The sequence below is a fragment of the Arachis ipaensis genome, chromosome B09 (genome assembly GCF_000816755.2).
Source record: "Arachis ipaensis cultivar K30076 chromosome B09, Araip1.1, whole genome shotgun sequence".
Taxonomy (NCBI): Eukaryota; Viridiplantae; Streptophyta; class Magnoliopsida; order Fabales; family Fabaceae; genus Arachis; species Arachis ipaensis.
Window position 1 is genome coordinate 20,258,354 of NC_029793.2, and position 13,150 is coordinate 20,271,503.

Genomic DNA, 13,150 nt, shown 5'->3' on the forward strand with positions numbered 1-13,150 from the left:
TATTATTTACGGGCTTTAATCACCCTTTAGTGGCTACTTTTTTCACTCCATAAACAAAATTATTTTCATGTATATTTACATACACACACTCTTTTCTTCAAATGCAGGAAGAACATAAGCACACCATTCATTATAAACCACTCAAATAACTTCATAATTGGTTAATCTATGCAAATGTAGGATAAACATAACCTTATAATCCCATAAGCATGAAAAATATTAAAATAACATGCAGGAAGCATATGAGCATATAACTAAAAAATATGCAGTGAGCATATAACCATATCATTACATGATTACAACACTCATATAAGCATTTCATGGTTAGCATGTTGCAAATACAAGTAGCATTCACTTCAATTCAATAAACAAATTTAGCCACTGCATCACCCTATGGTTATTTATTTTATATACTTGCATGATCATCATGTAGGGATAGTATACGCACACCTTAGATAAAAATGAATTCATATAAGCATACCAAAAAATTAAATTATGATATCCCATCATCCATATAAGCACATAAGTCCCAGATAGGATGATTAGCAAATAAAGATGCCATTTAATTTTTATTAGACAGCGAACATTCATATAAAAAAACACGTAGGAAAATATGCTTCTTGGATATAATCATATAAACATGAAATAATTAATTAATTTCATCTAATCCTCAATGCATGTAATGATACCATTAAATATAAAACAAACATAAATTTACATTGTGACTAAATTAAAAAATTACACTCGGAATAAACATCCATGGCAGAATATGAGGATCCTAATTGCTCACCTTGTTCGACTTGTGATCGTGGCCTGCGACATCACCGGCTAAATATTCTGGTTCGTCTGGTAAATTTTCTGAAACGTTAGAGGCTACACAAACTAACGGTTCAACTATATCGACCTCCATTAATGAATTTTGGCAAGGTGATGTGCATAAAGGAGGACCCTTGCTTGAAACATGTTCTTCTTGCGATTCTGCCATTCTGAAGAAGTCAAAACCGGGTGCGTTCTGTGCGAAGGAGAAAGCGGCGCTGGTTGTGGACTGTTCTATGGTAGACGAAGGAGGAAGCCGATCAAAGAAACGCAGTGCTGGGCAGTGGATTACTATGAGAGCTGGAAAGATACGTAAGGGGCAGCCGCTTGATCAAGAAGGAGATGGCGTGGTAAGGGGCAGCCGCTTGAGCAAGAAGGAGATGGCGTGGGGAGAGAGATTCTCGTACTAACCTAATTATTTGATTTGTTTCTATAATTAAGAGTGATTGTATTATTTTCAAATTTCAAATAAGAAATAATATAAAATTAATTAATAACCCATAATTTATTTTTAATTTCAATTAAACCCCCATTGTATGCATTGTAGAGTAAATCTATTGTTTCCTCATACTTTTCCAAAGCTTAATAGCTTTTCAATATTGTTAATTTCTTATTCATCTCTTACCCCTGTCAACTCTTATTCATCTCTATTTCGCATCCTGCTAGCTCTTAACTTTTTATTTGCCGTTATATTTTGTGGGGTTTCTTGGCTTTTGAAGATCACTTTATATCCCATGGGTATGGTATTTATATTAAAAAGAAAGAGTCTATTTTTCTCATGATCATATCACAGTTGACATGCAAAGAACTACAGTCAGTACAAGTTTGATGTTTAATTTATTTTATTTTATTTTTGTTAACATCTTGATCCTATGTTTCTATTAATCTAGTTGGAACAGACACTAGGTTACTCAAGTAATATGGCCAAGGCTACCAGTTACATTGTTCCTCCTTTGTCAGGGCTTTGAAAGGGTAATTTTTGGCAGTAGTTACCTTGTTGACACTAGGTTACTCAAGTTTACAATATTATTTTCGCATACGTAAAACTTGGTGGGATCCATAGATAGATGAATATATCTTAAATAAAGTAAGTAAGACTGTTTATATTGTTAGCGTGCCTAACAATGAGATGTTAAACTAGTAGTTTGTAAGAATTTCTCTATAACGTCTATGATTTATCAGCTAATGTTCAGAGAATAGTAGTTAATGAGTAACAAAATATAGTCAACGAACTGCTTGAATGATGGATTTTTCTATAACAGGAGATAAGATTAACTTTTTATTAAAAAAGTGTAAACAATTTTTTATATCACTTCATTGTCTGATCATGTTGTCGATCCTGTCTAGTGGGACAAAATTTCGCTTTTTGCATATGTTTGTCGTTGGCAGATTCAATCAAACTTAAAAGTGAAGGTTTTGGTCCTTATTTGTATCAGGAAAGGCAAACCGCACTGGAGTATTGTCTAGGAGCAATTTAGTGAAGGCCTACAATGAATGGCTGCTTCCTTTCCGCACCTTGGTGAGTGGGATTATGACAGAGAATAAGAATGATTATGATCAGCTTGCAGTTGACACTCTGTGTACTTTGAATCCACTTGAACTTGTTTTGTACCGTTGCATTGAGCTTGTAGAAGAGAAGCTTATGCAATCCACCACATAAGCTTTTCTTTTTCACCAAAGTTGTCCTCTTTTGTGAAACATTCCCTCAAAAATTGCTTTATGCCACCGAGCTTTGCAAAAACTCGCAAGATTTGTTTTCACATGAAATCTTTAATCTCAAGATAAGGTTTTGCCAACACAATCAGGCCTCCAATTATGTGGAAAACAAATCTTTCACCTCTGCAAACGGAACCTAGAGGCCAGAGTCAGCACAACTAAATAGAGCTATGATAAGTACACACTTAAGAGTGGAGCATTTATTTGTACCAAATTCATTCTATAGGTGATAAGAGTTAGTGTACTGATGTGAAGTTATCCAAGAGGTAGAGTACTATGTACAAGATACAAAAGAAGTTGGTTGCTTGATAAATATTTCACGACAATAAAGAGTTGTGTTGTCCAACTAATTTGTGTTCTTACTCTTCTCATTTATTAGATGGTATTCTTGATGATTGGTGAATTGCACGGCACTTCATGTTTCATTGTTGGTCAATTATCCTCTAATATCTCAAACAGGAAAACATCCTTATATTTCATGAATGACACATGAACTTGGATAATTTAAGTGTAACCATCGAATAAAACTGAGATATTTGACCTACAAAGAATGATACATTTTATATGGTTGAAATGTTTTGAAATTTCAAAAGAAAAGAGGTCGAATACCCCATATGAAATTTAGTAATAAAGGAACTTGCTACTTAAGCATCATCTATATAGCGGTCTAATTCTAGAACTAACAAAGAAAAATAATTAAAAAAAAAAAACTTAATTCATGACTGCCACTTCTTCCTTCAGCAGAGTTGGCCTGTACAGTGTTCCACAATTGTGGACTCTTGAACTTGATTTTTGTGGAGTTTCTCTGATAACAGTAGTGCTCAGTTTTGAGAGATGAGATCCTCTGCGGCCAAGCTTGCGATTCGCTATGTTCCTAGATCGCCCTATAAATATCCTAGATACAGAATTAATAGATCGAGAAACACCTAATCAAGCATTAGACACAGTTTTTTTCACTAAATTTCACAAGAACCTATTAAGTTGAACCAGAGAATTAATAAGAAACACTCACTTACCGGAAAATCAAATTGAAGAAAGAACATAAGGAATGACACAGATGTTTATCTACCTAATTCAAAAGTAAAATCCAACTGTCAGGCAATTAAAATGAGCACAAACCAGGTGACCCAAAGAGGAGAACCACATTACACAATACTCTTTTCCTCAAATATAAACTGCAAATATCTTCAAAAGTCTTTCTCATACTCTTTCAAAATCTCATATCACATCTTCCAACCATATGGCATGAGCATCAATACTAAAAATTCTAATAAAACGGGGAATTAACAACGTTTTGTAGGCCATTTGCAAAAGAACACAGTTACTGAAACAGAATATGCACATTAAATGCATGGAGTGCTACCTACAATATAATGTGACAAGAGATATCTCCCAAAAACAATGCCACTGAACCAAAGCCATTTTAATAAAATCAATTGAACCTCTTCATAATAACTAAGGTAGCGTTTGTTTTGAGGTACTGAGACAGAGACTGAGAGACTGAGACTCAGTATTGTGTTTGTTAGTTCAGATACTGGTACTAAAATTTCTGTCTCTGTCTCTAAAATTTCAGTATTTCAGTACCTCCAAAAAGTAGGGACACAGGGGACTGAAATTTTTAGAGATTGAGACTGAAACTTTAATAACATTTTATATCTAAAATACTTTCGTTTCAATTAATTAATTCCAATTTTACCCTTTGTACAAATTAAATTAAAGTTTCATTCTTATTTCATTTCCTGTCTCCGATTTTGCACCAAACAGAATACTGAGATTTATTTCAATCCCTGTCTCTTAGTCTCTGTCTCTCAGTCTCAGTCTTTCCGTCTCTATCTCTCCACCAAACGCTACCTAAAGAAGCAACTGCTTTAGAGTAAGATAAGATACCTTCCGAGAGCTAACCATAACTGCGGCGAGAGACAGCAAGCATGGAAGTCATTAGTGCTGATGCAGTGGCCGTATGGTAAGGCAGCATTGATTCCACACAGAAGCTCAATTCCAAAGGACACCTTCTCAAAAAACCACAAATTCAATTCATCACAAATTGAATAAACAACAAAATTAGAATTTAGAACTAATAATAATAAGCACTGCTCAAATGTGATTCTGCACGAAAAAGCTTCCGGCACAGAACAATTGCATCTTTAAATTGATCATAAACAAAATAGAAATTCAGCTAACCCAAGCTAAGCTCAACTCTACCTGTAGTTCACCAAACCTTAGCATATTGCAACATCCTGAAAGGAGAAAAGCAGCAGAGCATGACAAAAGTAAGGAACATAACTTCAAGTGACAAAGCTAACTCTATTTAAATAATTTTACCAACCTCTCTCTGCAAAACATGAAAGAAGTTAGCAGGAGTTGTGACATTCACAATCTGCAAATTGCACTCCTGAATTAGTTTCCAAAGTGTTGGATCCATGTCAGGAATAACATAAGGATTGTCATCAGCGATTTGCCATTAAAAACAGATAAAATTGAGAATTAACAGAGCAAATGAAACAATAAATAGAAGGCAAAGCCACAAAAGTAATCAGTAGCATAGCATTATTTAGGTTAATTGCTTTTTGGCACTAAAAGGATTTTAAAACAAAAAGTTCACATAAGCTTCACCCCCACCAAACCAAACAACACCCCAAAACACAAGCTTCAAATGAGGATGATTTTTACTACCCCATTTTCACAAACACAAGTGGTGAATAGAAAACATAATAAGGGGTGTTTGAGCTGGGACCATATACTAGTATTAGTATTAATTATGTCGTTAACATGAGAATGAGAATGAGAATCTCATGGTCCTTATAAGTTGTAGGAAACAAAGAAGAATCCAAAAGAGAACAAATAACCTGCAGCAGATCTTTGTTTTTTCTCTTCTCATAAAGAAGAAAAGGGTGGCATGTAGTAGAAGTAGCATAGGGGGCTGGGATCAAAGTAAGAATGAGTTAAAAGCCATCATCAATTTGCAACACAAGATTTAATCGAAAGTTAAGGCAATGAAACTAAACTAACTTTAATCACAAGTTCCTGAATATTCAAATTATCAGCTTAAAACTAACCTTAAAAGAAGGCCATGACAAAGGCATATAGTTTCTTCTTATTTTGGTTACACCAAAAATGGGAAACAGAGATTGCTGCAGGTAGTACCTTCTTGTCAAGAGCACGAGTCAACTCTAAAATAGCCAATATGTTAGCTTCTTTTGAATGAACATGTTCAAAAGACAAAGGTTGCAAACTTGGTGCCTGTTGAGCATTACAAATCTGATTGCACACAGCTTTCACTTGTGATTTCGAATTTGGTGAAACTCCCTAAAAAATAAATGTATAAAAATGACTACAAAGCTACTCCGGGACCCATTAAAAGCCGAAGAAACATTACCATAAAAAAAGAAAAAGAAAGGAAAGTTAAGATAATGCTGTTTCTGACTTGGATGTGACTGAATCAAACCAAAAATAAAGATGATTATGCTTCTGAGTTGGCTTTTGTCTTGAAGTATCTGATTGTATACAATTCTTTGAGAAGAGCTAAACAAATAGAACTCATCAAACAAGGAGATAATTTAGTATCTGATTGTGTCTGAGCCGTATATGACCTCCTAAGATTTTAATACACAACATTCTGTCAGCTTAGAGTACTCATAATTTAGATCCAACGTGCTTGTCCTCTGAAATTTTCTATTTTTTAAATTATAATTTTTTAGTTTCACAAATTGATGAACAATCTAGCTCTAATCTGAATATGCATGCGTGAGAAGGATATATAAATTCTAAAGAGACAAGAAAAGAGGGGGTTAAGGGAAGGATGAATATCAACACCATCTCTTGACAAACAGAGACTAACCTTAAGGGAAGGATGAATATGAACACCATTTTTTAAAATATTGTCATAAATTCAAAGACTTGAATTCAGATTAAACTTAAAATAATTCACCAAAGCTCATCTTATTCTTGCAAAAATAAAAAAGTGTTAAAAGAGTGATTGAAGGTGCTAAGCTTATCAATTTAGCACATTAATTCGCCATCAATCGAATTCTGTTAACTAGCATAGTTCATGAGATTTTCAGGAAGAATGGGATAGGATGATAGCACTGTGAGTAGCTATGTATCGAAAATGCGAATGCAGAACAGAATGGAGGCATCAACCAGAAAAGAAAGAGCACTAGCTTATGCTTTCTCTCAACGGGTAAACATCTTAAAACTATTTGCATAGAAGGAATGGATAGTGCAGGGAGGGAGTTACCGGAAGGGAGAGGCTGACGACGATGATGAAAAATGAGGAAGACGGCGACGCTCTCTGGAACGAGGAAGACGGAGACGTTCTCTGACGTGACGACGTTCTCGTTGGCTGGGTGAGGCGTGTGCAAAAGCTACGGTGACCTTGGCAGGCGCCATGGAGGAAGCTTCTTTGTCTTCTTTATGGAGGAGAAGAGACAAGATTAAAGAGAAGAGAGGAAGATACAAACGAAAAAAATAGATGCTGACGTGGAAAATAAATTCCACATGGCTTGTTATTATTTGTCCATATTTTAAACATATCGGTACGTATGAATTTATCATCGTATCGTAGCAAACACCATAAAATATTTGTACAATGTGTACAATGATTGGATAGTTATTTTAGATAGTATAAAAAATATTCATTTTATAACTTATATAACTTATTATACATATTGTACAAATAAACCATTGTCTCCCTAACGAAACTCTAGTTAAATATATGCAATGCAATGCACCTCTTATAAAATTGAAAATCTCATTGATTAAGGGCCCGTTTGGGAACACCAAAAAGCTACTTTTTTTCAACTTTTGACTTATAGAAAGTTACATTAATGTGTTTGGTACAATGTTTTAGATAAATTTTTAACTTTTCAAAAAGTTATTTAAGAGTTTTTGAAGAAGTTAAAAAATGTGATTTCTCCTATTTTCAAAAGCTATTTTATCACTCTTATTTAATGTACAACTTTAAAATAAAGACTTCTATAATAACTTTCCAAACTCAAAATAACTTATTTAAAAGTTAATATTAATAAAAATCTTTATATTTTAAACTCCTTTTTTAATAGAATTTATTGAAAAAGTTTAGCCAAACTTACCCTAAGTAGTTAATTCCTTGCATCTTGATTCTTGAGGAGCATCGGTTTTGGGATAGCTTGGGTTAGCTTAGTCAGTGCCTCAGTGCCAATTCTTCCACTACACATTTATTTTAAATTTATCGAGTTTGTTACCCCCTTTTTCTTTCTATTCTCCTAATTATGTTATCCCTTTTTTTCATGACTACACCCTTCATTAAACTGGAAATAAATCATCTTCAGTTTTTTTCAGTTTTTTTAACATTTAAAAGAATAAAGTGTGATTTCTTATCTTTAATTTTATGAGTAGGACTAAAAATAAATAAAAAAAATAATAAAAAATAAAATTAAACACTAGACATCATCCAATTTTTTTTACTGAAAAAATTCACTCTCCATTAAACTTATAGAAAATGAAAGAGCATAATTCTTTGATAAACATAAGTTGCAGTTACAGAGAAAATGATAGTAGAACTTTTAGAAAATGCAATAGCATAATACTTCTATATTCACGTCTACATTCAACGTAGATGTTCTAATATGATGAGAATAAGATTCAGATACAAAAACAAACACTATCAAAAACATTTATTCCGTGAAAAAGAAAAGAGGGGAGAGTAATAAAATTACAGCACAATAATTTGAAAGCAAATTAAGCATGACTGAAATTGAATTAAAAATTCACACAATTTGAGGGGAGCAAAGAAAAGAATAAAAAAGATTTTTGGTACATTAGTAGCAATCAAATTTAAATTTAAGAAGATTTTTTGTTTGTATTCAAACTATTCTCTACATTAAATATAAGCAAGTAAAATATGTTACGAAATTTAACACATAAATTTTGAATAGAGATGATTATGATTATCTAATGTGCTTATATAAATTAGAGAAATAGATAATGCCATTCTTATTTTAATAATATATTTTTTTCTTCTTTTTTTTTGTACAAATTCATGCAAATATAGGTGAAAAACTTATACATGATGACATTATTAAAAACAGGAGTGCCAATATCAATATCATTGCATTAAAGTTAGTCTTGTTCTCAAATGAATATATGATCTATTCTTTACACTTTAACCAATTTACATTTCTGTACTTGTTTTAACTTGTATTTTTCATCCTAATCAACCACGTTCTAACACAATTATGAGGGACTTCAATATAAAAGACACTGTAAACTAAATTCTACCGATTATAATAATGTCTTTGCTTGTGGTGCGATTGAAGTTAATCTAGCTTCCGGTACTAAATTTATTGCAAACTCGCTTTTTCTCTGAAATAAAAGTTCTGATACACTTTCAAGAATTGTCTTAAAAACTCTCTCGTATAGGGATTTGGTTTCATCTTCACTTACCTCTTAACAATTAACAGCTAAAGGTTGAATTCGTTCAATTCCTCTTCCTCAAAGTTTCACCGTCACTGGATTCCGAACAATAACTCCACGTAGCCCTCAACACTCCTGATTCCTTAGATATGGTCCAACCTGCTTCCACTACGTCACTTAATCCTTAACCTTCCAAAGCCTAACCACTCATCTAAGTTAGCTAAGTATCACTCCGTCTCAACAACCAATAGTTTTCGACTAATCATCGACTTGGCCCTCATGATTACTGAAACTCGTCATGTGTCACGAACGAATATTACATATCAATGGTAGGCAAGGAAGTTAAAAAAAAGTCAACTGCTGGTTCATAATTACCTCGGGTCTGAAAATCGGGTTCGGTTGCATCCCGGCTTTCTCTGTATGAACAATTCCAAGACATATGCATTGGTCTCCCGCACTTGTAACATACGCCTAATCCGACCCTGCATGGTCTATTTGGATGGTACCCCTTGCATCTTGAGTACATTAAGTCATCCAGTTGAGCACTAGTTTGCCCTTTTGAATTCAGGTCCGAACGATTGTCGTTCCTTCGATCATTGTACTGGCGCTGGGAATGTGAAGTGACAAAACGATTCTTTTTGAAATTTTGGCTCCTAGGTGTAATATTTTCTTTTTTCTTTGTGAAGGGTTCCCGGAGATTATTCCTTGCTACCTTAGTCCTCTGTGAGCTTCCTCCCGTTGTCTGTCCCGTGTTAACTTGCTCCGGATAACCCACTGGTACCCCTATATTCGGAACATTATTATGTCCACCTTCATTTTCATTACCACCATCGTTGCCAGTTTCAGCTTGTGGTTCCATCCCATCCATCACTCAGATGGTCGCAGTGGCGACAGCACCAATGGCAGCAACAACACTTGTCATTACGATCATGATATCGATCAAACTATCTATTAGTATGGTTACCTCATTAGCTCTCTGTCCTTGACCTCGATTACACTCACGACCGCGCCCACGAGACGCCATTTGGTTCCTATTCACACCAAATAAGTGATATCAAGGTGATCAGTCTCAATATCTCAAGTTCAGTATTTCAAAGTCCTAAATGCATGCTCATGAGCATTCATGTCACATATATCAGTTAGATACCCTAAATAGCATGTATAGACACCCAGAGTATGCCCAGAGGCATAATCAGTCCGTCCCTCAGGCTCTATAGGAATGAACTGCTCTGATACCATAATATAACACCCTGCCATACTTAATCTTATGCTTAAGTCATAAGACTGAGATAGTAAGGTATTACGATCTCTAAGAGATACTTAACTAGGAGCCTTGAAAAACGGGTAAACAAAATCGCAAAATGAAAAGCGCAACGCTCAAGAAATAGGATTACTTGCATGTTAAGAAACCTAGAAGATAGAGATAAGAATAAGTAACAGAGTAAAAGAAGGCCAAGTATACAACATAACTAGCTCCAGACTCAGCCTGCGAAGCCAAGACTGGCCGGAGGATATATATATATATATATATATATATAGGTATCCCAAAATACCCAAATAAACTCCTATCTCTCCCTCAACCTCTATGAGGAGCAGCATACACAAGTTACTTGGAGAGTAAGCTAAACACATATATACATATATATAAACAGAAACAAGATTCAGACGCCTAGCGAGGAGCCTCTCGACCTGCATCTGAAAAATAACAACATAGTATGGGATGAGAACCGGAAGTTCTCAGTATGGTAAAAGTGTCACGCATATAATAAATAAGGTCCTGGGAATGCCAGAGGCAATCCTAGAACTCCGTTATCACAAATATAGAACTTAATCTCTAAGTAAAAGCCATAAATAGGGGTAGGTGTTCTAAGTATACTATAATCTTTTGTCTTAACCTTAATATCTAACACTCAACCCATTCACCATTCTTCCGTCCCTTCGTCTTCCATAAATCCAACAGAAACAAGCAACCAAACAAATTTACGCACAAGTAATAAGCAGATAGTGCAAATAGCAAGAATAGCAGGTAATAGGACATATATGTTCAATTAGGCAATCCCAGACATATTAGCTTCATTCATTAACTACTTCCTTTTCACACTTTTCATCACATTTATCTCTTTCTTCACTCCCAAGTTATCTCAGACTCCTAACTTCTGCTATTTACCAAAAATACTAGTAGGATCTAGGGTTAACAGGGCAAAAATAGGGGGTTTAGGGTTCAAAGTCATATTTAAAACTGAAAAACAAAGGTGCTGGAAAACAGGGCGTGTACGTACGCACACACCTGTGCATGCGCACAGCTCGAAAAAGAAAGCAGGACGTGTGCGTTGCGTGCGCACACATCACTTGGTGTGCAAGCGCCCCACCTGTGCTAGCACCACCAACAGAAGGCTCGCCCTGGCGTGTGCGTGTGCACAAGAGTGTGCGTACGCACACTTTATGAAAAATACGAGGTGTGCGTGCGCACAGAGGCGTACGTACGCACAGGTAGATTTTCACTTCTATTGGGTACGCGCGCACAGCTGTGTGCGTGGGCACACATCAGAAAACCTGGTTCTGCTGCAACATTTAAAATTTCAGTTTTTTGCACCAAATTTCCGGCATCCATAACTTCCTCTACAAAATTTGATTTTCCGCAAACTTTATATCGATTCTAAGCTTATAAAACACTCTTTAATTTAAAACAAATCTCATCTTTATTCAAAATTTGTAGAGCAAGATATGGACTACCAAAATTCATCAAAATTCACATTTTACCAAAATACACCAAACCCCAATTTTGCCAAACTCACTTATCACTACTCACAAAACCTGATTTTTTCTACTTATCAAGCCTTGTTCCATTATCACCAACCAATAGCATACTAATTTTCATACTCTTCCATGAAATCCATGCAACTATCCAAATATTCACCGTTCTAACCACAATCTACCATCTTTAACACTCTTTAACTTACTCCTTTAATTTATTAATTACAACTCATAATTATCATCAACTAATCAACAAGCCATAATTACCAAAATCTCGTCAACCCATACCACAACATCATTAACTTATCATTAATAACTCCAAAAGCTCATATTCAACAATCACTACAATTCATGTTATTTAATACCAACACAATCCTACTCATCAATTCATACAACATCATCACAAGCTAGACATTCAATGCATTTTACCATTTCAACTTATCCTATAATGTCCTAACCTCAGTTTTCACAAAACCTTATATGTTAAACGCGCGAAACCTAAACCATATCTTGGCCGATCACTTTATTCCACCCAAGGCAACCTCACAAGCAAAACACAGCCCCTACAAGCTCAAATAAACCAACCACAAACCAAGCCTTGATCACCAATAAGCCTCCAAATATCCACTCTTCAATTCCAATACGTATATATGACTTATTTCACCCCTAATTCACACACACACACATATATATATATATATCCACTTTCATATTTTTCATCAAGAAATCAAAATGGACTAGGGTTTAGGTGATCCTTACCACATCCATATGCGTAGTAACTCGAGCCCAATAAGCTCCGGAAGCTAAATCGACCCTAAAATACCAAATTGGGCAAAACCTCACCATATAGTTTCAAATTCAAGAATAGAAAGGGAATAGAGATTCTGGAATGAAATTAGAATTTACCGGTGAAATTGATCCGATAGAAGTGTAGAGCTCGACGCGTTGGACGCGTGGCTGCGAACGATGCGGCGATCAGAGCTCAGACGAAAAAGTTATGGCGTTTGGAAATTGAAATAAGGGTTTGCTACCCTTCTCTTTTTCTCACCGTGTTTGAGCTGCTTCTGTTGTGTTCTTGTAGAAGAAAATGAGTTGTAGCTCATTTATATACTGGGCTGGTTGGGTCCATGGGCCCGGTTCGGTCTTTCCGGTCCGATTTTTTGGCCAAATTTTCGAAATTGGTATCACAATTTTCATTTTGACGAGTTCTATCCTATTTGATATTAGTTTTTCATTTTTAGTTTTCCTATTTAAAATTCGATTTATTGACTAATTATTTACCAATTTGACGGGGTTTACAATAACGGACATTTTTTTATTTGCTATGTCATTAGACTACTCAACAAGTTAGTTTTTGATAATTCATATTTGCTTTTTGTTGTTAGTTTGCCGTTGGAATCAACATGGAGAACTATTTAATTTTTTAATTAATAATAATAATTTTTAAATTTAATATTTTAGATTAATCCAA

The 13,150-nt window shown here is 34.8% G+C and overlaps 1 protein-coding gene across 18 annotated transcripts; it reads right to left on the reverse strand.

The window, feature by feature from the left end:
* On the reverse strand, positions 3,028-6,999 carry LOC107618769. Of its 18 annotated transcripts, none has more exons than XR_002353672.1 (7): positions 6,770-6,999; positions 5,589-5,702; positions 5,379-5,452; positions 4,859-4,924; positions 4,735-4,769; positions 4,384-4,541; positions 3,028-3,987 (listed from the first exon to the last, which is right to left on the reverse strand). XR_002353672.1 is itself a non-coding variant. In XM_021110885.1 (5 exons), the coding sequence occupies exons 3-5, from the start codon at positions 4,756-4,758 to the stop codon at positions 3,244-3,246; spliced, it is 330 nt and encodes a 109-aa protein (XP_020966544.1). In that variant the 5' UTR covers positions 4,759-4,769; positions 4,859-4,909; positions 6,770-6,999; the 3' UTR covers positions 3,028-3,243. The 18 variants fall into 18 exon arrangements, 2 of the variants coding, with proteins under 2 accessions (XP_020966544.1, XP_020966543.1); XR_002353669.1 differs by having other exon boundaries at positions 4,859-4,909; positions 5,589-5,838; XR_001615376.2 differs by having other exon boundaries at positions 5,589-5,838.